The sequence below is a fragment of the Apteryx rowi genome, unplaced genomic scaffold (genome assembly GCF_003343035.1).
Source record: "Apteryx rowi isolate R43461 unplaced genomic scaffold, aptRow1 scaffold_3, whole genome shotgun sequence".
Taxonomy (NCBI): domain Eukaryota; kingdom Metazoa; phylum Chordata; class Aves; order Apterygiformes; family Apterygidae; genus Apteryx; species Apteryx rowi.
Window position 1 is genome coordinate 6,068,499 of NW_020449418.1, and position 27,306 is coordinate 6,095,804.

Sequence of the window (27,306 nt, forward strand, 5' to 3'; positions counted from 1 at the left end):
TCTGTTAGGATTTTCTCCCCCTGGGCCCCTTTGTTTTGCAATTAAACCAGCTCCTTTGTTCTGCGGCGTCAGCATATAGGAATATTAGTTCAGGCAGTGCCGAAAAAAGGTCCGTGCGGGCAAGAGTRTTGGCTCTGTGCGGTGGTTTCTGCTCACCTTTCCCCGCCGCAGGCTCCCGCGTGTGACGCTCGCCCTGCGGAYCTTGTCGGTTTTGCCCGTACACCCTGCTTCAGCGCTCCTTGAAAAGAGAGTCCAGATGTTATAATCCTCTGGGAAGCCCTAAAATTGGCAGGATTTTTGTGTTTGTTTCCCTCCTCCTGTTTTATTTTCATAAGCCTATAGATCGACTTTATTTCTCYTAAAAGTTTCTAGGCTAGGAGGCTGCTATTCATCCGCTTTTAATTAAAGCAATATAGGGAATTAGGCCTTTCGCAGGGGTGGGTCTGGTGATTGCTGTGAGTGTTTTTGTTAGTTTTCCTCCCTTCTGAGTAAATGTTTGGAAGTGTGAGTTTGAGCTTAGCCTTTTAATCACCGAGGAGTTAAATTACTACATTATGGTGAATTGATTTCTTTGCAAAAGAAAAATCTGGCCTTTGCTGCTGTGTGCAGTAGCATAACTAAGAGAGGAGGGCTCACTGCATCTTCCTTAGGGGGCAGGCTGGTGCCCAGGGAAAGGAGGGAATATAAATTCGGGGATAAAAGGGCTGAGACAACTGGCCAGGGGCTGCACCGCAGTGGTTTGGGGTCYGGGGTTTTCGCGGCAGAGCATGAGGTGAGATGGCAGGAGCCCATTCCCTCTTCCTGAGGGCAGCAATGCCCGGCTGTTTGCAGCACGAGGCTGATTTAGAGGAGGCTGCACAAGGCAGGGTTTCTCTCGACATTGGTGCTGCAGAGCGTGGAGGTAGGGCCGAGAAGAGCACCGACACTTGGGCGAGCTCCGCATTGCTCCTCGCAGGCGTTTTGCAGTCTCTTGCTCACTTTCTATCCTGCTTCAAARCGATGCTCTCCAGCTCTCTTGAAACACAGCCTCATGCTAACAGAGGCTGGTATGAACAAGGTGTAGGAACCTCCCATTGGGACGTGGGGATCATAGATGGGGCTTTTGCTAGGATACGAGTGGTGGGGAAGTCGGTGAGAGCCTCCTTCCCCAGGGAGTGAGTATTTTGGGTGGGCAAGTGAAGTGTCCCAAGAGCAGTTCCCAGTCTGGCCTGGGGAAGCAGCTGGCTCTTCCGCCTGGAGTGTTTGAATTTTCTCAGGATGGTTTTACAGAGTACAAGACTCCAGCAGGAAATTTTCAGAAGTGCCCAAGTATCATCTGACCCCGGCTCCTGTTTTCTAAAGCGTCAGCATGTTGCAGGGGTGTGTGTGTGTGTGTGTGTGTGTGTGTGTGTGCGCAAGTGTGGGGTGTGTGTGTGTGCTCGGAAATTTGACTTAGGTTTCAAGTCGGTTGGCTATTTTAGTACAATGGAAGGAAAGCAATTATCCGGAGTGTCAAGAGCATCAGTACGCCTGCAGGAAAACCTGTATTTACTAGTAGGCCCTTGGGGAGGGAGGATGATCCTCTTCACTCACATTGGCTTTTATCTCTTGCTCCTGCCATTCTTGCACGTTGCTCGTTTCCGGCGCAGGGACGCAGCTTCCCTGGACTTCCCCAGCCCCTGAGCCGTCCGTGGGGACTTGGTGTGCTGCAGGGTGGCCAGTGTGGGTGCTTGTCTCCTTGCTTCATCTCCTTCAGCTTCACCTCTGTCCGTGGACCTGATGAAGGGGCCGTCCCCTCCCGGCTCCGCTCCTTCCTTCCCTCTTCTGTAGCAGGGCTGCGTCCTCCTCTAACGCTGTTTGTTGTCCCCCGGGGAAGCACCGATGCCGCATATGTTTCTGATGTCTCTGTGGCATATCCGAACTGTGTTCTCACTTACAGCAGTGAGACGTCATCGCTGATGTCAGTCCGTGTGCTTTTGATTCATGCTGGTGCTGCGGCCAGCCTCTGCGCTCATTATCGTCTTCTTCGTTTGGAAATGGGTGCTTCCTTCCCTGCGATGTTTCTCTATTGTAATGCCTAGAAAGGGCCACGAAAGCATTTTTCTGTTTATCATTTGTGATGCCTCTGATTCCTCAGGGGATTTTAGGGGCTTAGGGATTTTTTGTGGTTTTGTTACTAGTGTAGGTTTCCTGGGGGTTATAAAATGATCTAAAGCAATCTGACCTCTTGAGATGACTCAGAAGTGACCCTCCCGAATCACTCRCAGGCAGTCCAGCTGTCTGAAGAGTTAACTGCATGGACTGATCTGCTTGTGATTAAAAATGAAATGTTCTGTATGTCTTCAGAAATATCGGAAATAAATTGGAATTTTTTGTATTGTGGTTATTTTTGAAAAGGGCATTTAATTCCTCTCTTTTTCAAGTAATAGATATAATAAACTCCAGTGCAAAGTCTGAAATGTACCTATCTTCCCTCTCGGCACATGAACATGAATTAATAAAAGATCAGTTAAAACAACAGCGTCACCCAAAGAAAAATGAAAAAACTTCATGAACCACTAACGAAACACCTGTGAACAAGACTGATTTGGTACTTGCTGTGGGTAAATAACATGCAAAACAAGGTACTTGAAACAAGGCTTGAGTATTGACTCAGAGTGGTTTAAGGATCTGCTTTGGATTTGTATGTCTTTCCTTTAAGAGAAGGGAAGACAGGAAGAATATGCTGGAAAGTATATTTTTATGACATGCTCAAGATGTATATGTAAATTAAGGCATGACGCAGCATTAGTGAGTGAATGGAAAGAGTCCTGTTAATTCTACTACACTCTGGACAAGGTCTTTAACAAGTGAGTGCTCAGTCTCATTGCTCATGCTCCTTTGTCCTCCCATTGATCTACTCGTCACCTTGTCCCGCGCTCATCCCATCAGGTTCACCTTGGAGACCAAGGCCATTGGAACTGGTTCATTGCTTCAACTGTGTGTTAATGTGGATTCAATGAAACCATGGACTTAGACCACATGAACAGGAGAAACACAATCGTGAATCAGACGTGAACTTTTTAACTCATCTTGAATATACTGAATGTGCGTCCTTCTTACTTGCTGTGGTGCATGAGAGAAGTGGTGCTGGATTTGGACTGCCAAGGGAGGTGAGGAACCTCTGTCTGTGGAGGTCTATAATAACAGATTAAACAAACATCTGTCAGGAATGACTTAGATGGAGTTGATTGTGCCTTGATCAGAGTAATGGTTTTGCTGGTCTCTTGATCTCCCTTTCAATTCTCTGTTTCTGTGATTTGGTTATTCAGATCCATGCTGTGATAGTATTCAAGGATCAAGATTAATTCAGAGCATGTGGCAACTGGATGTGAAGTGTCGATAGTTTGTGGTTGTGAGATCTTGGCCTCAAAAAGAAGAATTTTCATCCACCCTGTAGCAGAAACTTTTCAAAATCCAGTGTTCTACTAAACTACTCTAGGGTTTTAATCCAAACCCCATGATTTCTGTCTCTGATTTATAAGTGGCACCAGTATAATTCTAGTCACCACAACACCAGTCCCTCAGTTGAATGTGCTCTTTGAAGCGTACATTTATGAATATTGCATTCAGAAGGTCTCATGTCACAGAGCAGTCATTGTAGCAATTACAAGAAGCACTTTTAAAAAATTGATTTCCTCCTCCTTCTCTTCTCATCCCTCTGAATTTCTACAAGGAAAAAGCCCAGTCTTTCAAATCCAGTTGCAGCTACATGGATTACTGTAACATGGAGGTAACATTATGGTGCATCATCTCGCATGCGGGTGCAGTGGAAGATTCTGCGTTGTTCGTGTGGGCTGCTGGATGGCTGAGGGATTTCTCTGTTTGGCTGCTGGGCTTCATTTGTCCGGCTGCTCTTCTCTCCTGGCCCCATTCACTCTGCACACCAGACCTTACCAATGGTTGAGTCTTGCCCAACATGTCTGCACCAAATGCAGCACCTCAAAGTTGATGGAGGGCTCTTAGTATTTTATCTTATATTTCTTGCAATCTGGTTTCTAGTTTCAACGTATGGCTTGGTTTTTGTTTTTTCATAGGTGCTGAGTGTTAATTCAAGTGCTCAGCACCTCTGAAACCTGTTTTATATATTATCTTGTTCTAAAGTCGCAGTGGGAGCAACCATTTTGATTGTGAGAGCTGTGGATATGTGCAGGGGACGAATTAATGCCACTGACTGTCTTGTGCTTGTACAGTGTCTGGGACAGGGGGGTTCTGCTCTGGCAATAAATATTTTGGGAAGTATCTTCAGGATGAAGTGAGCAAGAAGGTTCCTTGCAGCAGGCCTGCTCCTTTCCACCATCTCTCCCTGCCCTCACACCCCTGATGAGGAAGTGACATTTCCCCTCTCCCTTTCCCCTGTGCCAATCCTGAGAAGGGACCCTCTCTTATCCAACCCAAGGAAAAAGTGAAGGCTTTTTCTCCTCAAATCAGCATGGAAAAATGTTATGTGGGCTGAGGCTGAATTCCATTCAAACATAAATAGAGTAGCATGCCCCAGAATATCTTTTCAGCCTAAATCCTGCTCAGCAGTCAAAAGTCCAGAGTACCAATAAAGTCACTGACTAATGAACGTTACTCAGTTCCTTTGGGTGCCTAGCTAGGGGCACTCAAAGTTTCCAGTCATACGATTACTCCTTTTTACTTTAAACAGTCCTGTGTTCCTTTAGTCTTTCAACCTTAAAGAAACATTGAGTAATTTGTGTTCTGCTTCTCATGGCAAGGTTAAGGCATCCCAGAGACACTGATCTTTTTTTTTGCTTCCTTTCCTGCTACCTGGAAACATCTTTATCTCTGGTACCAGCTGAAGTGTTGGTTTTCCAGCTTATTTCCCCTCACCCTTTCTGAGTCTCTTTTCTTGCCCCTTTTCCACTGGAACTGAAAACAGAATCAGGATTTTTGAAGAAGTGTTTCTCTGAGATATGCAGTAGAGGTGGATTGGCACCAAAACCTCTGCTCTAAACCTTGGTTATTTGGTGGGGAGAGAGGAAAGGATTAAAATCCGGAACCTGAGCTGAGACTTTGCGAATGATCTCAATAAAAACGCTTAGGGGAGGTCAGCCCCTAATTTCTGGGCAGTTCAGTCTTGAGTCCCTGTGGAGGTATAAGGGACAGCCGGCCTCCGGATTGGACATTAGCGTGGTGCATGAGGGACCCCATGTTCAATTGCTTGTGCTCTCTTGCAGGACTCTACTTGCAAGAATAAAAACCTGCCTTATTTTATACATGGGCACTTTGAGCAGGGTAGCTGCACGACTGCAGGTGTCTTGCAGTAGCTAAGCTTCCCCTTCACTGATGCCTCTGGCAGGGAGAGRTGGTGTGTTGCCTGTGTCCGAAAAGTATTTCTCTTTCACAGAAGTGATGCCAAAGTACTCAGCCTATACAAAAGCTGTAATTGAAATCTACTGGGAGGTAGATTCTGAGATAAGTAGGTACAAAGGCTGTCATACACACAGTCCGATTTTGGTGCTGTGCCCTGCTGGTATATCCCACTGCTTTCCATTGCGTGAAAGCATCACCAGCCAGTGAAACATCTCCCTCTTGGAGTCTAACAGGGTGAATTTTGGACAGCAACACTACACCTCAGATTATGACAAGGGATAAAGAAGAATTCCATGTCCAATTGACCATGGCAAATCCAATTCAAACTGCAAAGGGATATTTTTCCTCCCATTAGGCAGAGTGTGATTAATTTCCCATGTGGAAAATTGTTCAAGACAGACGTGCTTGTAAATTATGGCATAAGAGATCCTATTACTGCAAGCTCCATCAAAACCCACTATGCCTCCCAAAATAGCAATAAGAAGAAAATTATATTAACAGCTTTTCTTGTTATTTGATGTATGACTGACACAGGCCTTAAGCTTATTTTCTGCTAGATAGGAACCTCCATTTAAGGATGGATGCTTTGACATTTGTGTACATTAACAGTAATTCTTGGGTTTTGATATTTGAAATTGAAAGTATTGCAGGGAAGCTTTTAAAATAGGTGATCAAAAGCCAACAGGTGCAAATGAGCATACAGGTTAAAATGATACATCCCCTGGGGATGAAGACTTAAGAACTTCATATCCAAAAAAGAAGTACAGTTTTACCAGCAGGGATCCTGAAGGATCTGTTCTGGGATCTGTGCTGTTCAGCATAGGATCTGCAAAAGAGGGCGTTAGTGGTATAACTAACTTAGCTGATCATACGTGGAGCCGACTGCAAAAAGTCAGAGCAGGAGCTCATGATACTTTGTGGTAAAAAGGCAATTCAGTATTGTTAAGTGCAAAGCAATGCTTATGGGGGGGAAAAAAAGACCATTACGGTCCAGGAAGGAGATACCAGTAATCTTGTGGATGTTTCCATGAAAACAGCCAGCGGCAATCAGAAAGCCAAATGTGTTAAAAAGAATTAGGCAAAGAATGGAGAGCAAAACACAGAGCTTCAACTGCATAAATCCACAGTTCCCCCACATCTGGATTGCGATGTGCAGTTCTGGTCATTRCATCTCAAAAAGGATACAAGGTACTGAGAAGGATGACAGAGGTGATTACAGGAGTAAATTGGCTTCTGTATGATGGAAGTAAATAGCCTAGAAGTCTTCAGTTTGGAACAGATGTAATGGGTGGGATATCACAGAAGTTTGTGAAATCATGAAGAATTTGAGAGGGTGACTAGGCCGTGATTTTTTACTGTTTCTTAACATACAAAAAGCAGGTGCAGCCTGTGAAATTTGGAAAACAAGCTTTAAGCAAAAGGAAGTATGTAATCACATGCAATGTGATTAAATTATGAAATTCATTGCCAGAGGACTCTATAAGGACCACTATCTCTGTGGTTTCAAAAATGTACTAGAGCATTTTTTGTAGGATGGAGCCAAAAATGGTTATTAAACATGATTTCTTAGTTCAGAAAAACTCTAACCACTGATGTGCAGGAATGAGGAGTGTATATCAGGAGAAGGATCCCACTGCATGTGTCCTGTTCTTGAATTTCTTCCTCATCTTTTATTGGCCACTTTTGCAGACATGATACTGGGTTACAGAGATCTTTGGCCCAACCAAAGCAACACTTCTGTGACAAAGTGGACTAAAGCGTCTGTCTCTTGTCAGTGTGTTATAACTTCCAGTGTCACTGCTTTCTTGCACTAAGATGCTAAGCACATGGATGATAATTCTCCATCTAGAAATGGAGATGGCATCTGTCCATTCTTAAGCTTGTACTTGGAGACCACAAATCTGCAGGCTGGACCACCCCAGAGAGGTTGTATGAGGTGTCCGATAGTGGGACTTTATAACTCTGGCCAGACCTGCATAGCATTGCACACCAGGACACAAAGGCAAACAGCATTTGGGGAGCTGCCATTCCTGTGTGGTGGCAGAGAGAGAGAAAGACCAGTTTATTTGGTGGTGTGTATTTTGTTAGCAGTCGGTCCCGTTTGGCAGCTCAGTGTCTCCGTGGCTTCAAATGCAATTAATCACAGCCCGAAAGGGTAATTATCAGCTCACATTCCTAATTCAAATTTCTGTGCCTATTCATTTTAATGTTTTTTCTTTAATTTAGTAATAAAGTTGGGGTTGTTTTTATGTCTTTATGTTGCTGGCCCAGTGATCCTTATTAAAAATAAAAAATAAAAATAAAATTGTTTCCAGTTCCCTTTTTTCCCCTTCTCACTGGGAAATAAAAAGGACATATTAACCATGAAAGGAAGATGAAGAGTGCATAGGCCTAGGGTCCTGCTGTCACCTTTGCTGAAGGCACTTTTCCTTTCAGAGGGTGAGTAATTGGTTAGAACATTAATCCCTGAAAGAAGCTTTTTATTCTGCAGCTTTCAGTGGGAAAAGCTGTTGATATCTGACAGTGCTGTTTTTCCTTTGTTCTGACATGGACACTTTGCTAATCATAGGAGAAGGTGGCTCTGGCAAAGGAGGCAAACTTCAGCCCTCTCTAGAACATGAGGAATGCCAGGAGAGGATGGCAGACTCTTCTACTCAGGACATTTGGAAAGTGTTTCTTACCTAGAGAATAGTGTGCTTCCGGAGTAGAGGTTTCAGTGTGTTTTCCTAGGACCTGTTATCTCTACTTTACAGCTGAGGGTACAAAAGTGTAAGATAGAGATGAATTGCCCTTGGATACCCTGATTTTTGGACAGCCACCTGGCTCGTGTTCTGATTTGAGGGTTACTGAGCAATGTTTGTCAACTGCAGTCACAGACTCACAGTGTCTGTGGGAAGGGACCTTGGGAGGTCTCTATCCCAGACTCCCCCTCAAAAAAGGACTCTTGCCAGCTACAGATGACGGCAGCCGTGGCTTTGTCAAGTTGATCCTTGAAAACTTCCAAGGATGGAGGTCCCTTACCTTTCTGGTGATCTGTGAGATACTGAAGCAGATGAGAGCGAAGGGTGCCCAGCGCTCATTGAGCTCTAGAACAGAAGCTCTGTTGCTCTGCAGTGTTCGTACACCCTTACGCAGTGCATTTACTTGCATGTGTAGGAATCAAGAAGAATGGCCTGATTTTTCAGGGGGAACGAGCCTCAGCTGTCATACAATGTCAGTAGGCACTGCTGGTGGCAAGTCATACACGAGCATAATTTGAATTAGAAGGCCTGAATTGGAAATGGCTGAAGTACTCACACATGGAAGAGCTGGGAGGGAAGCAGGCTGATTATCTGATAAATATTTATGAAATTGTTTCCCTCACCATGATATTATGCACTAGCAGATGAAGAAGTGACTGTGCATCAGCTGATCGGAGGTGACTGCTCCTGTGGGTACTCTCAGTACTGCAGCTGATGGGAAGCAATTTGAGTGAGCTTCGCCGTCGGTGAAAGTCTGAGTGACCTGAGACTGTCTCGTGTTTGCTGCAGGCTACATGCACCCATGTGGGTCTCCAGGTCCACCATCTAGCAGCGCACTCACACAAGCCAAAATGAGCAAGTTGGCCATGTGTCCTTCAGCTGGGAAGGGGTAATATGTGTGGCTTTATGGTCCTGTGCTCAAGAGGTAAAGAAGAGGTGCTGTTGGGTGGTTCAGGCCATGGACCTGACCTGAAAAGCTGTTTTGTCAGGCCCCTAGAGATGTGGCCAGATCGCRTGTGCCAGCTGGGTTATTGTGCGGTGAGCACAGAGGAGGCAGGGAGAAGGTACGCAGGCCTGGCTTAGGAGTCAGTGCAGTGTGGCCTCAACATGACTGCGTTGGTCAGACCCCTGAGTGTCTGCTGGAATTAAAAGTGCCTTTCTCTCTTCTTCCCTGCACAGCAGAAATCAGCTATCCCTGCCTTAAAGCACTCGCTCTTGCACCTTTGAAGTCAACAGCAGCTTTGTCAGGGATCAGAGTGAACAGAGAAGAAATCCCTACAAGAGATTCCTCTTAATGGCACAAAAGAGTAAGACTTATGTTAAAAAGATCTGTCTGGAACCAGAGAATGGTCCTTTGGGTTTGAGATGGTGACTTGGTCTCCAGATGAGCTTCCTGTCTCAGAGGCTGGCCAGTTTTAGTCTGTTGTAGTTTTGACAGCTTGTTTCCATATCTGTCTCAGCCTGTCAAAAATTCAGCTTAAACCWAGTCAGAGACTTAGCTTGGAGGACTCTGGGAGAACACTTCCCTTTAGAAAGAAAGAACGCTGCTCTGTTTTGCAAAGCACAGGGGATTTCATTTCTGAATACTGCTCTCTGAAACCCTAGCTGTTGATTTCCAGGCTCTGACAAGCACAGACACCTAGTTATGTTTGCTGCCGAGTTATTTGTTTGTTTAATTTCTGTGTTAATTGGTGCCTTCCAAATACCACAACTGCTCTGAGGAGCAGTGTCCTAACCAATCTCACTGCTGAATTTCACCTCTTGTAACTTGTGTACCTGGCAACTGACTTAATTGAGGTCTTCCATAGAAGAGAATTCTGCCTCATTTATGACACAAATTGAGGATTTGTCTTTGATTAGAATAAATGCTTAAATAGAAGGATTTTCTGGCCCTGAATGCAAATGTAGATGATAATGTTTCTTTATACATGCGATCAGCAGAGCRATCTAGGGACTGGCTCTATTGCTGTCATTAGCGTGTGCTCATTTTGTGATCTTATGAAGTCACCTTCACTTTCCTACCCCTCAATTTCTACTTGCAATGTTCCTATAAGAGTGTATGTCTCAGCACTGAGTTGTTGCAAGACCTACCTCCTACCAATAATAAAAGACTTTGTTCTAGGTGGTGTGAGTGCAAATATTATTTTATTCACAGCTCCGGTTCTCAACCAGCTTAAGGGTGGAGTCTCTCAAGTGGTGTTATTGCCAGTCACGCCAAAGGATGTGGCTAGGACCTTACTATGCTTTTCCAGTGTAGTTTGGCAAGGGTGTGGTACAAATCCTGCTCCCTCCAGAGTCCTTGCTGCAAGGTCTTGGACCCCCATGGATGTAGCTCAGAGGCTCCCTGCCAGTGAGGCTGGCACTGACCTAGTGTCTATTGGTAGACGTCTCTGGCTTAGTGTCACACTAACGCTTACATTAATGACAAGTCTCAGAAGAAATTGCAAGACATTGGAAATGTTTTAATAGGCTCTATTCATTAAGGCCCATGCTTTAAAAGACTGAACTGGGACCATATGGTCCTTCTCTGATGGTCTGTGCCACCACTGTCGATAGAAAGACTCCTATTGATTTCCACAGATGCCAGTGAGCAAGATGGTACTTGGTGTGTTTTTGGAAACAGCAGAGGGATGCTTCAAATTATGTAGCATCCGGGGCATGGTGTAGGATTTGTTGATCAAAAATGTGGTGCAGAGGCATTTGAGAGACTTGTATTTTTCCACTGCTGGAAGGGCAGGAGCTGGAGTATCTCAGATGATGCTAGCATGTTCAACAGCAAATATGTTGTGTAATACAAACAAGGGCTGCTAGTTCCCTGATCTGTTGGACCAACATACAGTGATCCACATCAATCCCACACTGGCCAGGGAGTGAAAGTTACTCTTGAATACAGTTCTGCAGACTGTCTGTGGACCACTAGTATCCGCAAATCACAGGTTATGAGCCACAGACTATATGGACGAAAACAGGACACTGGTATCAGCTGATACAGGAGATCAACCAAGTGTTTCAGCCTGAACGATGAGATGTAGTCRTTGGCATTTTTCTGATCGGTTTGGTACTTGGTCTTGATAGTTTGATTGTTGTTTAAGTCCTGTCTTTCCATATATTAGATGACTTGGTCCTGGAAATTTGGAAATGGATTATTTTAGAGGATGTCCAAGGAGACTCAGGCGGCAGTGGATGTGTAAGTGTTCAGATTCTTATCTTAGAGGTGAAGTATGCAGAGGGAAGGGAGATGGTTTGGATTTGCATAGACTTTCCTGTTTTTCTGCACCTTTTGCTCACTGTGTAGCAAATGACTGTGCAGAAAGGGGGGACACTCCTGCATCCTCTGTGTGAGGAAACAGTGCTGTTTCCTAAGGCAGTGTTGAAAATGTGACCCTCCTTTGGCTCCCCAGTCTTTGTGGGACTCTGGATTGTCATCAGGTCTGCTCCTCCAGGTGAGGGAGTGCCAATTGCCTGTGTTTGCTGTATAAATACCATTCCCTCTCTCCTCTGACAAACTGACTGCTTTCAGCAATTAAAAGCAGTTAGGTACTTGCAGTCTAATGTAACACTTGCAACCAGTAATTACAAATGAGTTCACTTCCCACCTTGGAGAAGCTGAGCTGTGTGTTTTGAGAAGACACTGGTTTCACTGCTGAAACTGAAGACTTTACTCATTGAATCAACACTCCAGCACTTCACAACCACTCACAGACTGAGAAGTTTAGTTTTAAGGGATCTAGGGAGCTGGTGCTCAGGCTGAGATCCGCTTTGTGTGGGGCAGATGCTTTACTTTGTTGTACCCTGGCTATAAAGTTGATTTAAGCAAGGTGATGTGTCTCTTCGGGTTTGATGGTGTGTACGGACTAAAATACGGAGAGCAGTCCCATAGTAAGAAAATAGGGATAATTTTGTAGCACTTTTACCTGCCCTTCCCAGACCGAGCACTGCACAATGTGTCTGCACCATGGCTCCTGCCTTGCTTTGGAGAGATGGGAGAGTTGCAGCTGGGGCAGCTGAAGAGGAGATTACAGGAACAATGGGTTGTTTGGATGATACCAGCAGGACACAGTGCAATGTGAACTAGCCCTTGGCTTATGCAAAACACTGTACAAACAGTAACAGAGCTGTTAGCTTGAGATTTGCACCCCGTGGTCTCCATCTGTCACTCCCCAATTTCAGCATCAGTGTTCATGGCCTTTCTCCTTCTTCCAGCTGTGCCTGGAGCTTGAATTCCCAAAGTCTGTAGTAACCGAGCCATTCTAGAGCTGATCCGGTTTCCCGGGAGGTTAAGTAGCCGACCCCACAGACACAGCGGAAGGCAGCCGGTTTCAGAGGTGGGAATTCAGCCTTGCCTCTCGCCTGTCTTTGGTTTCCACTTGTAATTAGTCACATAGGGGCATATTCTGCTGTATCACTTCCAGTGGAGGAAGATTTCTCTTCCTGGCGATGTTCTTCTATAATCAAACCGTGCTATTTCCCATGCTTCCCAGTGATTTTCTTTAGCATTCCAGCTTCTGCATTTTAGAAACAGGATCCAAGTGCAGAAGGACCCCTCCCCACACACACACCATATCTCAGGGTGATATTGTTATTGCTTGTGTTGGCTTTCCTGGCTGCCCCATCTGTCTCCATCACCTCTTGTCACCTTCCATAGTAATTCCTGCTGATTAGCAAAGGCCTTTATCAACTGAGGCTCTTTGGCAGCCAAGTTCAGCCAACAGTTCTGACTCTGTCACGAGTTTCTACTTATGAAAAAGGCCTTCCCCCTCCCACCAGTGGAAACAATATGAATCATTTCCCTCCCCTTTCTTTGTCAGGAGCAAACACCGTCAATGCTAGGACCCTGACGGTGGCTTTTTGGCTCCAGGAAATCATGGATGAAACAATCCATGGAAACTGGGATTCCCATGTAAAAGTGAGATGTTATTTTATATGGACCACACGTCTTTTTTGGCCATGGTCAGATTGCCGTCTGGTTGACAATCTCATGTACTTCCACGAGAAACATAAAATTGTTCTTCTATCCCATAATACTGTGCCATTGGGTTTTATATTTTACATTGCAAGGTGGCAGTGCATTTTTGAATGTTCTATTTGGGATTTATACTGCATGACAGGTGCCTGAGCATTTTCTTGCAGGAGCCTTGGGGGAATGTCATGGCTTAAATGGGTTGAAAGAAATTTGTGTCATATATGATAGGACATTTGTTCTTCTTCAGTGTATAAAAATAATAATAACAGCTTTGTGTAAGGAGTGGAAGCCTTGATAAAAATACTTTAGCCACAAAATGGTCTTAGTTACGCTGGAGGAAGCTGCTTAGCCCCAAAGGAGAAGCTGTAACTGTGCTAGGTCTAAATTCTTTTCTCTTTTTCACTGATGCAACTCCAGTGTAACTGCAAAAAGAGTCTGACCTCATCTCTTAAGCAAACTCTGCCTCTGAGAAGTTGATCTGAGATTGAACACATTGCTTGGTAACATATACAGAGACCTGTTATCTCCCAGGTTCTCAGGTAAAAGGAGAGAACCAACAGCAAAATAATACATAAAGACAGAAACAAATGCTCTTGTTCTTTTTCAGAGACAGCTGATGGACAGAGAGCCTCCACAGCTGTAGCTGCTAAAGTTGGAGGCAGCACATGTCTTTTTTAATCATAAATCAGATGAGACATTACTATATTTTTAACATGCCCATAAGTATTCAGGCTGTCTGCTGTTGAATATTTATCATATGGTTTGCTTCACTTATTGCCCTCTGGAGCGCAGTGACTGTACTTGAGGTAGAAGATTAAAGGTAATATGAATTTCTCCATTGTTGCTTTTACAGTGGGTGTGGGCTTTTCCTAGCCTCTGACAGAGAGAAGCTCCTTGCGTGAAACAACTGGTGTCCTTGGATCAATCCCTCACCCAGACATCCCTTGAAAGGAAAAGCTCAGTAAGCAGAGTAGGAGAAAGAGATGGATCCATGGATCTGTTCTCTGGTAGATTTGGAAAGGAGCTAAACAGCAATTTCCCTGCCTCCCTGTAGCCCTTGCCGAGGTGTTGCAGGAGTTCCTGGAGTTGAAGCTCCCACTCACCAGCTCTGCTCCAAAGAGCAGCAATTTTGGCATTTCAGGGTTGAGCCGCTGCTGCAGTGGTGGGAAGATCTCGAGGAGGTCTCTAGAAGGTCTCTAGGTCTAGATACACAGGGCTTCTCCTTTGCAGTGAAAGGTGTAATTAGGAGCTATGTTTTATTAAAGGTTGTCTTAGAGCTTATGAATCACCTGTCTAGAGCAGTAGCTGCTGTGTCAGCTGGGATCCACTGTGATAGCAGAGGCCATATAATGTACATCCCCTTTCCCTGGAGAAGAAAGCCTAGTCTCTCCTGCTAGACACCCTTCGGGGACTTCTAGTGCTTCTCTGCCTTGTGATGCCCTGCAGTCTCCTGCCGCCAGGTCACAGTGTCACTGGCCAGTGGAGCTGGGCTTCTTCCCTGTGGGGCCACGTCCACCACCATTTCAAAGCGTTACAGTATGGACCCTTCCAGTGTGCTGGGCATACGTGTGCTCCTGCACTCCTGCTGACCTCTCTTTTCTACAGCTGGTATTTGCTGCATTAAGAGCTGTAATATTGCTAATAGGAGCACAGAGGTGTAGGCTAATGAGTGGTCCAGAGTTTTGGGATGCTTTTTAGCCTGTTTGTTCTTGGGGTACACAGTGCCTGTTGAAGTCTGTGCTACTCTAACTATGAGGCTATGCAGGCATAAAGTGACATTCAGAGAACACCTTTAAGCTTGCAGAATCAGCAGATGCCAGATACACAATCTCCCGGACAGCTTTATTCTTCCCACTTTGTGCATGCACTCTGCACTCTGTATACAGGAGGAGGCTGAGGTCCTGTGGAAGAAGAGGTGTGTGGTCGTGGAATTAAAGACTACATCTATATTAACAAAGAGAGATGAAGGGATGACTTAAGATGTCCCCTACAATGCTAAACCTGATACTTTCCCTCTTATCCACATTAATTTCCTAGGAATAATATTTTCTTTAAAGAAAAAAGGATAAAAATAAATATTGTTATCCTGCATTAGCAGCAGGCCTGGAGCCCTCTGTCTTCCCACCGTCTCTCTTTCCCCACTGCTCCAGTCCTAGTTGTCCTTCCTAACACAGATCTCCCTTGGCCCTGTCCAAGTCTGGCACATCTGTGAATGAAATAATACTTGCATGATGCAGCACAGTTCCACGTAGCCTATAGCTTCCCATCCAAGACTGAGACAGACTTCCCATTCACTCCCTAGTTGGGTTGCAGCATGGTTAACAAGCTGCTCAGCCTTCTGTAAAATGGGGGTTTAGTGCCTGGGGAGATTTAAAACAGCTGCAATAAAATTCAGTTTGTCACTGAGAGAGGAAACAGTATTGTATGTATTCATGTAGAAGTTGATTCTTTCCTTAGTGATGTGGAAACTACCAAGAGGAAAAGCCAAGCTGCACACAAACCAGAACTCCACCCTTCCAAGGAAATTGCCCAAGCTGTTCTCTGTTAACTAGCCACGCTAGGACTTCCCCATCTCACATTAGCGCTGCATGAAATGCTCCCTTCCTCTGGCTTCCTGAGATTTTCTCAATGACTTTTATGTGCCCTCACTGCTCAGCAGTCTCTCTGCTGTTTATTTCTTTATGGCAGTGACAGAATAACCCTTACTATCTTGTTAGTCAAACCTTTCCATTAGTGTGTACCGTTGAGAAAAGGGATCTGTATCCAGTGGATCTGCTTGGAGACCATGAAGAAGTATACAGCTCTGCATTACCTTCCTTTTCCAGCTCCCAGGGATCTCCCCTGGTTTTTGAAGAAGAGCAGTAGAAATGGGAGAATTCGAGAAAGCAGTAGTAACTCATAGTGGAGGTGGTGGTTCCTGCTAGTTAGTCATGATGCATTCAGCCAACTTCTGCTGGCACATTCATTCTTCCCCGAAAAGAGAAGAAGCTGAACATTTGGAAGGTTGTGTCTCCTTAGAGATGCTTCTGTATCCCCATAAATGAGGCTTCTCTGCCCAAGAATCACCAGGATTGGCGAGGTTATGGTCCATCTTCTCTGCTGTGCTCCCCCTCAAGAACTCGACCTGTTTTCTGAGTATCCTTATTCTTCTGTCAGCTTTTTTCCTTGGCAACTGCTACTCCATGCTGTTCTTCCTTACTCAGCCTTCTCCACGATGCAGGTCTTAATGCTGTACTGGACTGGGCAGCTGCAGATCTACCCCACAACCCTGATCTAACCCTTTCTAGCTTCCAATATCAGTATTTTCCACTTAGTGCTCTCAGCAGAATGAAAACCTTCCTTTCTCTGAGGAGATAAAAATGGGAGCACCTTCTGGACTTTGCTTCATCCTAACACCACAGTCATCCTGATATTTTCCATCTCCATTTAAGGACTGAATTAGGACTCATCATATCCTGGGGTCTTTTTTGTACTCTGTGTTTAATATAACGTTCTTTATTATATTTATCTTGTTTCTTATGTTTGAGTCTTTCATTTATTATGTTACTTTGAAGACTGGGCCTCCCTGTAAACTGTCTTTTTAGGAAAGCTGAGTTACATTTACAGGAGATCTTTCATGTGTTTAAGTCTTTGGTTCCTTTATGTTTTTATATGGTCACCAGATAGACTTTCAACTCATGGCTTGGACTGAAAACAAGAAAGCCAGAAAGTGAGAACATTTCCAAAATGTTGCTTGCTCTTTGCAACTTAAAAAAAGTTGCAAAGAAATACAAAGATCTCCCACACCAACCTTTCTGGAGTGCTGAGAAAGGAACTAGTGCATTCTCTACAGTTACTCAAAAAAAAAGAAAAGGCTTACTGCAGTGTGATCCTAGAAGCCTTCAGAAGTAATAAGAAATGTTTTGTAAATGCAGGTGGTTCTCCTCATTTACTGGGTGGAAAAGCAGGAGAAAAACAAGCTTTTGATGTGTCCAAAGTCAGTCAGTCCAGGGAGATGGAAGTCCCAAATCCTTCTCCAGCAGTCTTTGGCCAAATCATTTAGGACAGGTGAGCATCTTGGACCCCGACTGAAGATCTGCAATGTCCTCTGTGCTCTGTTACCACACGGCATCGCACCCTCCAGGGATGGCTCAGCACCAGCTTTGTAATGAGATAGCTGCGTGGACCCAGATAGATACATTTATGGCACTATGAAATGATGAATTTACCTTGCAAGATAAACTGACATGACCGGTTTTGCTTCCAGATTTGGGGACTGAGATAAACCACTTTCCCTTGTCTGGAGCAAAAGGTTTTAAAACCATATAGATTAGCAGCTATGGAAGGAAAAAGCAACCAAAGGGGCTGAGCCTGAGAGGGTTTAGCTCCTCTCCTACTGGACTATTAAAGGATATGGTTTCATTAACCTCTCAGCTTCTGTAAATCTGGCAGAATCAAAGCCACGTATTCAGATTTCAGATCTGACTTCATTTCCTAGTCTGTTTTTTTATCCCATGATCTATGGATGAGTATTTCATTTGCACTTTGTCAGACCAAGTTTGGAGTGGAGGTTGATATATATGTCAGTGTGTTTTTTACATAGACATTTCATGGATTAAATAATGCTGGCAGATACTGTCTTCATCCACCACCACAAGGAGAACATATAATTTATTGTCTCAATACATTAAAAGAAACACAGCACAAAGGAAAAGGGAAGAAAACCACCAAAAAAGGATATGAAGATATAATCCCTTCAAGCCAAAAAAATACCAGCTCCATGACATCCTTGTCTGTGGGGAAACTCAGCTCCTAGATTATTTTGATAAACTTTGTTATAATCAGTTTAACACAAAAGCCAGCTATTTATTTAATCTTACCCGGCTTGCAGAAATGTCATCTACTTAGGACGTTGAGGTTATTATTTTTTCACTTAAAAAAAATAAAAAAACAAGCCCAGAATTGTATCTACTGTGAGGACTGTGATTCTAGAGACGTGGCTGGACGTGTCTAGTTTGTTTATTTTTCTTCTATTGTGTGGTTTCCCTCTGTAGATGGATGAGGGCTCTGTCGCCAGCTGCCGTGTGTTTCCTCGGGCGCTGGCTGYAGCGTTGGTCTGGGGGCCCGGACGGGAGCACCCACGATGGGGGAAGGAGCGGGCAGGAGCCGGGCGTAGATGGGGCTTGCGTCCCACCCCGACGGTGCTCGCTGTGACGGCCGACACGGACCTGCCGGTACCAGAGTGGGAGCGAGACATCGTTTAGTGTCGGCCTGTTCCAGGATAGCTCCATCACTAAAAAAGGAAGCAAAATTGTTTAAATTATCTATAGGATGAAACAGAAAGAAACTCCCTCCGCCCTGCGAGCCGTCGTGATCCCCTCTGGACAGCTCGTGTAAACGGGACTTCAGGCGGCAGTAGCTGAGGTTTCGCAGAGCTGTTGTGTCCGCGGTGGGTAGTAGCTCTTTGTGTTTTGTGTCTCCYGTGCCCAGGAGTTTGAAAACTTGTTGCAAACTTAAGACTGGCAGCATCCTGCTGTGAGAGGTGCTGTATGGGCTCATATAATAGCCATCGTCCCCACGTCCCGCCGTTACCTGCCTCCCCCAGTGTGTTTCTGTGGGGTTTGCTCTCCAGGACAAAAGCGGAGCTGTTGCTCACATCTATTCTAGATGTACATTAATGTCTTTCTTGTTGTGATTGGGGATCGCGGCCACATGAAGCTGCTAATGTGCAAAGAACGCCGATACTGATAGTCCTCCCTCGTGCCTGGGAAAGCRGGGTGGAAAGGGAGTACGGAGCTACGCCAGCGGCAGTGCCGAAGGTCGCCACTGGGGCTGGGGATGAACCCCCATCTCCCAGACATAGGCCTGGAGCACTGACCTCTGGGGCCGGCTTCTGGTGCGTGCCGCTGTGCCCTGCCCCTAAACCTCTTTCTGTATTTTCCCTCCTCAGGTAAGATCCTGTTCCGGAGGAGCCACGTTCGGGATGTGGCTGTGAAGAGGCTGAAGCCCATTGACGAGTACTGCCGGGTAAGAGCCCGTTACAGGAAGGATCTTCTTTCAACCAGCCAAGGGAGGAAGGCTCTCGTGAAAGATGATCCTTCCCAAACCCCACTGGGGCTAGCAGGGCGAGTGAAAGCAGAGGCCGCTCTTTGCTCCCAGGGTCCTCGGCCAACGTGGTGAAGACCACAAGCCTGGTCTGCCTTGTTAGGGCATTTCACGTGAATGCGGATTTTATTTCTACCAGCTGCTTACTGCAGTCCTCACGAATGTAAGAGTTTTGCAGGCAGAGAGGTGCAACGAAGATGGTATTTTTCCTCTCTTCTCTGGCCAGTGTGTTGGGGAAATTCTGCTTTGCGCGGAGCTGGAGATAGGCTGGTTACCGCCGAGAGTGTTGCTCGTAACAAGTGAAAGCCTGGAAATATATTGCAGGACAGAAAAGCATGGCTGTGTTGAGAAGAGGGCTAAGMCGCCTAATCTTTCCTTTCCCACTTTGAGTTTATGATTTGTTGATAATTAATCCTCTGACAGTAGATTAAAAGTCGTTTCTAAGCAAGACCGATGCCCAGTTTTTACAGAGGTATCGAGCATGTCAGCCGGAGTGCATAATTTAAACCCCAGACTTCCTCTTTTATTTCCTATGGGGTTTTATTTCTGTTTTCAGAAAGCCAGAGGAGCAGGTGGAGGGGAAAAAATACATTCACAAGGACTTTTCCTGTCAGACATTTGCTCATCCAAAATTGGGAGCAGACCACTGAAGTGCCCGAGGCGTGGGGAGGGGGAAGCAATAACTCAGCGCCACCGAAAGCCGTGCCAGCTGAATCACCCCGGCAAGGAAACCCTGATTAAAGTCTTGTCTCATGAGATCAGGCTTTTTGTGGGACAATTAGCACACTGTCTTCCTGAGCGTGGTCTGAGGGCTTGCTTTAAACTACGCGGGCTCTTGCTGCCTCCCCGGCCTCCTTCCTTCAGACAGGAACTGCCCGCGCCGCCGGCGCCGAGGAGCGATGTCAGGGTTCACCGAGCAGATGCGCTATCTCGAAAGCGGTCGTTTACTGCAGCGGGGCGGGCGGCCGCGACCTCCGACCGCCCGGGCCGGGGAGCCGGTGCTCTGGGCCCCGCGGTCTGCGCCCCAGACGGACCCGTGCGGGCCGGCCCGGGGGCACACCGCCGGCGGAGCACGTCGTGGCGCGTTAATGCCGAAGGGCTGCGATTGCTGCTCTCTTTCTGCCTCGCTTTCCTCTGCCTGCGACGAGGCGGGCTCAGGCCCCGCCTGACTTCATGTCCTATGCGTGTGCCGCAACAGGTTTAAATTATTAAAGGGTGGGTTTGCTGCTATTGCCTGGCTCGGAGAGGTGGCTGGATGCTGCCCCAAAGCCAAGCTGTTTGTTTAATCCATTTACTAATAGGTGCTGTTTTTATGAGCATAAAAGCAGCCAGATCAGGTTAGACCCCAGTTCTCCAGCCCAGTGTTTCCCGTCTCCCGCAGCAGCTGCAGTGGATGCCCAGCAAAGAGCATGAAACGCGGGTAAACATATAGTGACTTCTCCCAAGCAGTGTCCCRTTCCGGTGATCTGTGGCTCACAAGTTTCTTGTGCCTGATCTGGTATCATTTTACTTCATTTGTAGTTTACTGTGATTTGTGTTTAATTGCCTTGGTGCTTCATAGTAGACGAAGACACTTAAATCTGGATAGCATTGGAGCGTGAGGCTAGAAGTCACTGAAAAGCTCAAGCAAACGTTGCATCTTGTGTCTGCATGTCCATTTCAAGAGTGACCTCTTCCTACATCTTCCTACATCTCCCATCACGTCTTTCTGCATGGGGTGTCAGGTCCTCATGGGAAGGAGACCCTAGCTACCTGTCAGTCCCGTGTGGTGTATCTTGCCCAGGTGTGCATGACTCTGGCTGTGTCTGAACAGCCTGTGCTGCAGGTAGGTGGGTGCTGGGACCAGTGGCAGGACATAAAGCCCTGTCAGGCTATTTTCCTGTCCCATATTTGAGTTCACTCAAAGCCTGGACATTAATTTGTATCCAGTGTGGATGGTAGGCATGTTTGTGCCCACCCTTAAAACAGCATAAATGTAGTGATGGTGTCCTGACTATATCAGACGCAGCTTTGGGCCAATTTCTTCTTCTCCTTCCACTAAAGCCTCTACTTAATCATAGGCATTAAAGAGAACATGGTAGCTGGTCAATCTGTTGCCTGGCACAGGACTTACCCSGTTGCTCTGAAATCCCACAGCCCACGGTTGGAAATGTATGTGTATAAACAGAGGGACCTGAGCAACTGCAACTCATACCTCTGCCAACCTTCCTGTGGCACATCCTACAAAAACAAGATTTTCTTTTGAAAATTTCTAGCTCATCCAATTTGCATTTATTCAAAGAATGATTGTCCTATGTTATTGCTCTTCCAAACCTGGCTGAGAATACAAAAGTCCACAGGACTTTGAAAATAATAATGAAAATCAGACACTGAACTTCAAAAATCCAAAAGATTTAGTGAAACACCTTGTAGAAGGAGACTTTCTTGCTATGGTGAAGTCAGTGGTGGTTTTGCTCCTGAACTTTAGCAGGGGCAGGACTTCCTCTCTGGGGCTTCATAAGGCTTTCTTGGTATCTAAAGGTTACCACTTAGAAGGTTTCTGGGAATATGACTTTCATAACCCAGGACAGTAACCTTACTGTAAGTTTTTACATCCCAATATGAAGTTAACCAGACATGCTAGAAAGTTGTGAACTGGGTACTGAGAAGTTAGATGGTGAGTCTAAACTATATTTGCCTCATTTCACCAGCCTAAACCCAAAATATTCATCCCTCTCCATTCAGCTGTTTCCCCCCTATAACTATAGAGGGAACCTGTGTGGCTAGCTTAGCTCCAATGCCTTAGCTCAAATGCCTTTTGGAAAGCTGAAGTGAAATTCAAGGAAAGCCCCCTTGGTGTAAGAAGGGAAATTTTTTTTGCTAATAAAATAGTATTAATCATTACTGTTTCCTATCAAGTAGCAGCTACTGCTGCGTGTGTGTTTTAGCATGACTTGAGTGAGGGTAGGATCATGCCCAAAACTTTGGAAGCCTTGGCTGTTTTCTACYTTTCTTCTCTCATCCAGTGTATTTTTTGACTTTTGAAGAATTGCATTGAACTGTAGAACAAGAGCCTCATTTTGACAGGTTAATTCCCATTCCTATAAAAGAACAGTGCAAAGCTTATGTCCCATGCTAGTTCTTAGACTGGGTAGGCAGATGGCATGCTTAATATTGAAATATGTAGAGAATGATGCTGGAATGATGTGGGTGAAGTTGATGGAGAAAATCTGCCACGGGATAATAAAATGAATAAATGCAACAATAGAGCTTTATCCACTGGACTCTGTAAGGAAGTAGATGAAGGAGGCAGGTTCAGATGTAAAGTTCATGGTAGTTTGTTTGCCACATGAGGATTCACCATCCATTTCACCTCTCCTGGAAGGAGGAAGCACAGATGGGCCCTGGCAAAGGAGGGATGCAAATGTCTGGCCATTTGTTGTTTTGTTTTTGCAGCCTGTCCCTGGCAGAGTGCGATGATTTGCATGACTGAGAAGCAGGTCTGACTTCTGTTGTTTTGGTGTGTTGTTCCTGCACCAGGCGCAGGACCAGTGAGGGTCAGGCGAAGGCCCTCTGATGAGTGTTTGTGGGGAGAATCGGCAGTACCGCGAGGTCTGCAAAATGTGCTGTATCAGCCATCAAGCACGTGAGCCCTCTGCACCCCGTAGCAGGGGCCTCCGGACCCCTCAAGCCTGTGTGATTCTTCACTGCTTTATACCAGCTTAGAGAAATAGCATCACAGAGTTAATTAGGCTGGTGTTTTTGCTCAGGCCATAAGAAGCTTTGAAGCTGCAATGAAAAACAGAGGAGTGGAGCATACAGGGAAAGATTTCCAGGGCTTTTCTCATCTGTAAACATAAAAGTGTGGGGTCTGGGTGTCCTTACTGGTAACCTGAGTGAGTTACCAAACAGACTGAGTTTTACCTGTAAATATGTACTGCCCACTGGAATTGATATCTCTGGATGATTTCCCTCTTAACTGTAGGCTTGGAATTAGCTTAGTGTGATTTAAGGTCTTCTGGGCTCATGGGGGCTGGTTTTCTTAATTTTTTAGCTTTTGCCAATGTGAAAGAAAGAGCAACTTTATAGTCTTGCCTTGCCAGGGGCATTTTATTTAATAAGGGTTTGATGCCCCAAACACATCTCTGGTGTGTGCGTGTCCAATATGTACTGTCCTGTGTTCAAGGAAGACCTCTCAGGTCAGTGGTTCCCAAAGCCACCACACTCTCCTTACTCAACCCTCCTTGAAGACTCAGAGCAGCGTTTGCAGACTYGCACCTTCATGCATTTAGGTCCTGACTGAGGGAAGCATCTTAGTTCAGAGGGATTCTCAAGTACGTAAAATGCCACTGTCATAAATACTTACTTAAATTCATCACATGCCTTTATGCTGTCCCAACTGGAGGTGGCTTTAAGTAGATGCTTAAGGGCTTTTCTAAAGTGAGGCTTAAGTACCCACATGTACAGAACCTAAATAAAAATTAGATGATGAGCAAGTCACATCAGTGCCAGGAAATACTGGTCAGTCTTTTATTAGTGATGTCCGCAGTTTGAGAGATCACACTTCAAAAAGCAGAACATAATTACCTCCCTTTGGTCTCTCAGTCCTGCCTCACTTTCAAGTTTTAATCCTTGAACCTGTCAAGACAGATACACAAACGTTTATGTTTATATCCATTGTACAACTAAGCTAGTGCTGAGTGAAAGTGGAACAATAGTACTGGTAAAGAATGAAAATATTTAAATGAAAAACTTTCAAACTTTATCTGTCATTTTTATATACATTTCAGAATCCTGATACATTTAGACTAGCTGCTGTGATGAGAGTTAATTATTTGCAATACTCCCCTCAGTACCTAGAGTAGGGCCTCGTCTTCTGGTGCCTTATGTTCCTTTCATGTCAGAGGTCCTGCTATGTCCCAGTTATTTCCAAGTTTGAAAAGCTCTGCACCCGCTTTTCCTCCTCCACTCAGCTCTTTATTTATTCCTTCCCCTCTTTTCACAGTCTGAGCCACTATTCACACTCTTCATCCAAGTCTCTGCCTGTCAGTGTTTGCCATCCAACCTCCAAATTTCAATTCTTTGGGCTCAAGCTTGGAGTTACTTGAGGCTCTCAACAAAACGGGAGTAGAAATTGTTTTTACATAGTTAAAACAGTTTATTTTTCTGTTCTGAGAAATGAACTGTTGTAACTGCATCTTCTCCCTTGCTGGATTCATGGCTGTTCCCAACCATCTGGCACAAATGGTTAAAGTTAACTAAAATGATAAGCAGTTGAGAACGGGATATTTAAAATGAAATGAAAGGGAATCATAACCATGTAGTTCTGTCAACTGTCTGTATATTTGTGTGCAGAGCTGGGATTAACCTCAGTGAACATCAGGGATCTAAGAGCTGCGTATCTGGACTCCCTCACCAGGCTGCGGAGAGAGACAGCGAGTGATTCACCCYGTCCAAAGCTAAATGTCTGCAATGGGGTGGATAAACTGCCCRCTGAAGGTGCTGGTCTTTCTCTAGTGACTATAGAAGTTGACTAGAGGAGTGTGACCAGTCTCCAAMGTTAGACACATAAAGTTCAGTGGGGTGAATATCACTCTCCGCCTATGTATACACACACCTACATGCACACTGTATATCCCTGTATGAATATATCTGTGTCCGCTTTTTGTAAATGTGTCTGCATAAATGCAACACACAGCTGTCAAYGTATACCTACAAGCACATGCAGGGTTTTAAATCCATCTGCATATATTTTGTGACGCCTTCTAGCTCTCATGTATTTCCACGAAGCCGTTGGCAGTTCACGTAACCTTAAGCCACGAACCCCTGCCTGGGCCTGGTGCTCTGCGTTGCTCTGCGCACCACGCACGACGTGCGGCAGCCTGCCTGCAGGTGAGCCGGCGCTGTGCGAATAGCAGCACGTTCCCAGCGCTGAGGACTGATCGCTAGCACCCCTGTATTACAACTGGTCCAGTAACCTTCCGTAACACCCAGTCCTCTGCGAGATTTTCTCAAACCTGTAATGTAGAGAGAAACATCACTATGGGCTGAAAAAACACACAAAAGCCTATCTCCCGAGGAGCGTGTGAGGTCTGCGCAGTGCACGTCTGCCTTTGCATGCTGAGCAAATAAACAGGCTGTTACTGATAATACTCGGCAATTGTGCAAGGCTGAATTCTGCTTGCTGGCCTTTTTTATCTCGCACCTTTCCTGTGCAAATTCCTTGCTGTTTCTGGACACTTGTTCTTTGTAGCTGTGTATATTTACCTCTGCTTTCCAAGTCCCGGGAAGAATGTCACTTCCCTGTCCTTTTCATCCTTTCACCATCTGTTTTCTTCTTTTTCTTTTCCCTTCTTTCCTTGGCCCTGCAGTCTTGCCTTCAGGCTGTTGTAGCTCTGCCCTGAAACCATTTTCCTGTAAATGCTAGAAACTTGCTTTTTCCCCTTGCGCAGTGACAGCAGAGTGTCGCTTGTGTCCTCAATGCACTTTTTGTTCACTGTCTGGAACTGCACTGGATTTGGCTTGCTAATGGGTGGATGCTGTGTGTTTGCTGAAGAGAGGTTTGATTTTCAAAACAACATTGCTGCCGCTTGCCACTCTCCAAAATCAATAGACTGATTCTACCTCATTTTACACTCTCTTTGCACTTTCTTAGCCTTTCTTACCGTTTTTAGAGGCTTGTTCATTAACAAAAATGAATAAAAGTTGACAGGCTCCAGACATTACTCCTGAGCTCCCGGAAAGACATGCAATGACAAGTATATATCGGGTGGATTTCATTTCAGTGCTGTGTGCTGGGCTGAAAATTGCAGCACTTTGGGAGGTGATTCAGCAGCAGAGGAGCCAGCCCTGCCCCAGGGCCACCGTGTCCGTGGGGTGGCTGAGGTGGATGGCTGGGTGTGGAGACAGCTTCAGCGGGTGGATTTTTATCCACTGCTCCCTGCCTGTGAAAGCCTGGAGTCACCGAGGTGCTTTTCAATTATCCACCTTCAGCCCAGCAGGATATGCTTGGAGATTTTCAAGCACAGGACCACTGATTCATGGGGCAGGATTTTCTAAAGCTTCCATGGGTTTAGAAACCCAAATCTACATGGCAGGTTGGTAGGATTTGTGCTCCTATGTCATTGGAAACCCACTCTGCGCTCCAATTCAGTATTGACATCTGCAGCCTGGTTTCTAGGAAGGTTGGACACCTGCAACATGTAGGAAGTGACAATTCTTAGAGAAGGTGTCTGATGTCCAAGACCTGCCTGTGATACATGTAACTTGGGTGTTCATGTTCCTCTAGCGACGATACGTATCATTTACAGTGCTTGCTGTTTCCCCATGGACTGCACAAGATCAAGCCCTTAGAGGTTTCAAAACACACTGTAGATGTTAAATAGCTGAGACTTGTAACCTCTCTGCAGATTAGGTAAGTGTTCGTGCTCAGTATCGTTAATGGGTAACTGAAGACATTTCCCTGCTGAATTTGACGGAAAGAGGTTAAGTAACTTGCCCAAAGTGAGAGGGGTGTGAGTAATAGAGCCATCACTACATCTCAGCCCCAAAGGCTGTCTGCGAGACGGCCTCCCAGCCCTGCACAAGCCTGTCTCCTGCTCGCCATGCGGCTGAATAAAGCCTGCTTTAATGTTGCCCGTGCCGTTGGTATGTCTGTGCTGGCCAGGCATTTCTCTTTCTCTTTCAACATGCCATAATTGTTGCTATTCCCGGGCAGTTACTCACTTCCCAGTGTTCCTGATTTGCCAGCTGGATGCATGTATTTATACACAGTAAGAATAAGGGCAGACAGCTCACACCTTTGTTAGGTTTTTAGGCAAGATAGCAAGATTGAGTGGATAGCAGTGGGGACGAGGGCATCTTTCATTCAGAATAAAGCACTTTAGTTTTCCATCTGCTATGTTTCATCCTGCGTTCGTGTAGGAACCAGCGGTGCCTGTAAGCACGCTGCTGGCGCTTGGACCTGCCAGGCTATTTCCAGGCTTCTGCATCTGATGCTTCTTCCTTATTGCGAGATATTTTTTTCTGCTCTATAATGCTGCACGTGACCGAAGGTCAGTGCCTCGTTCTTCATAAGCCTGCTGATATCAAATGAAATTTCCCCCCATTTATGTAACGTCCCTCAACCAGGGAAGGCAGAACTATAGGTCTGGAAGCACTCAGCTTTGAATTTTGGGCCACCTTGGAACAGGACCCTGCCAT

General features: G+C 45.5%; 1 protein-coding gene across 1 annotated transcript in view; it reads left to right on the forward strand.

The window, feature by feature from the left end:
• The window catches only part of SH3PXD2A (SH3 and PX domains 2A), a 217,631-nt gene that overhangs the window by 46,957 nt on the left and 143,368 nt on the right, over nucleotides 1–27,306 (forward strand). The window contains exon 3 of the mRNA XM_026069724.1: nucleotides 18,971–19,047. Within this exon, the coding sequence (XP_025925509.1) occupies nucleotides 18,971–19,047 (77 nt within the window). The remainder of the gene's footprint in view (nucleotides 1–18,970; nucleotides 19,048–27,306) is intronic.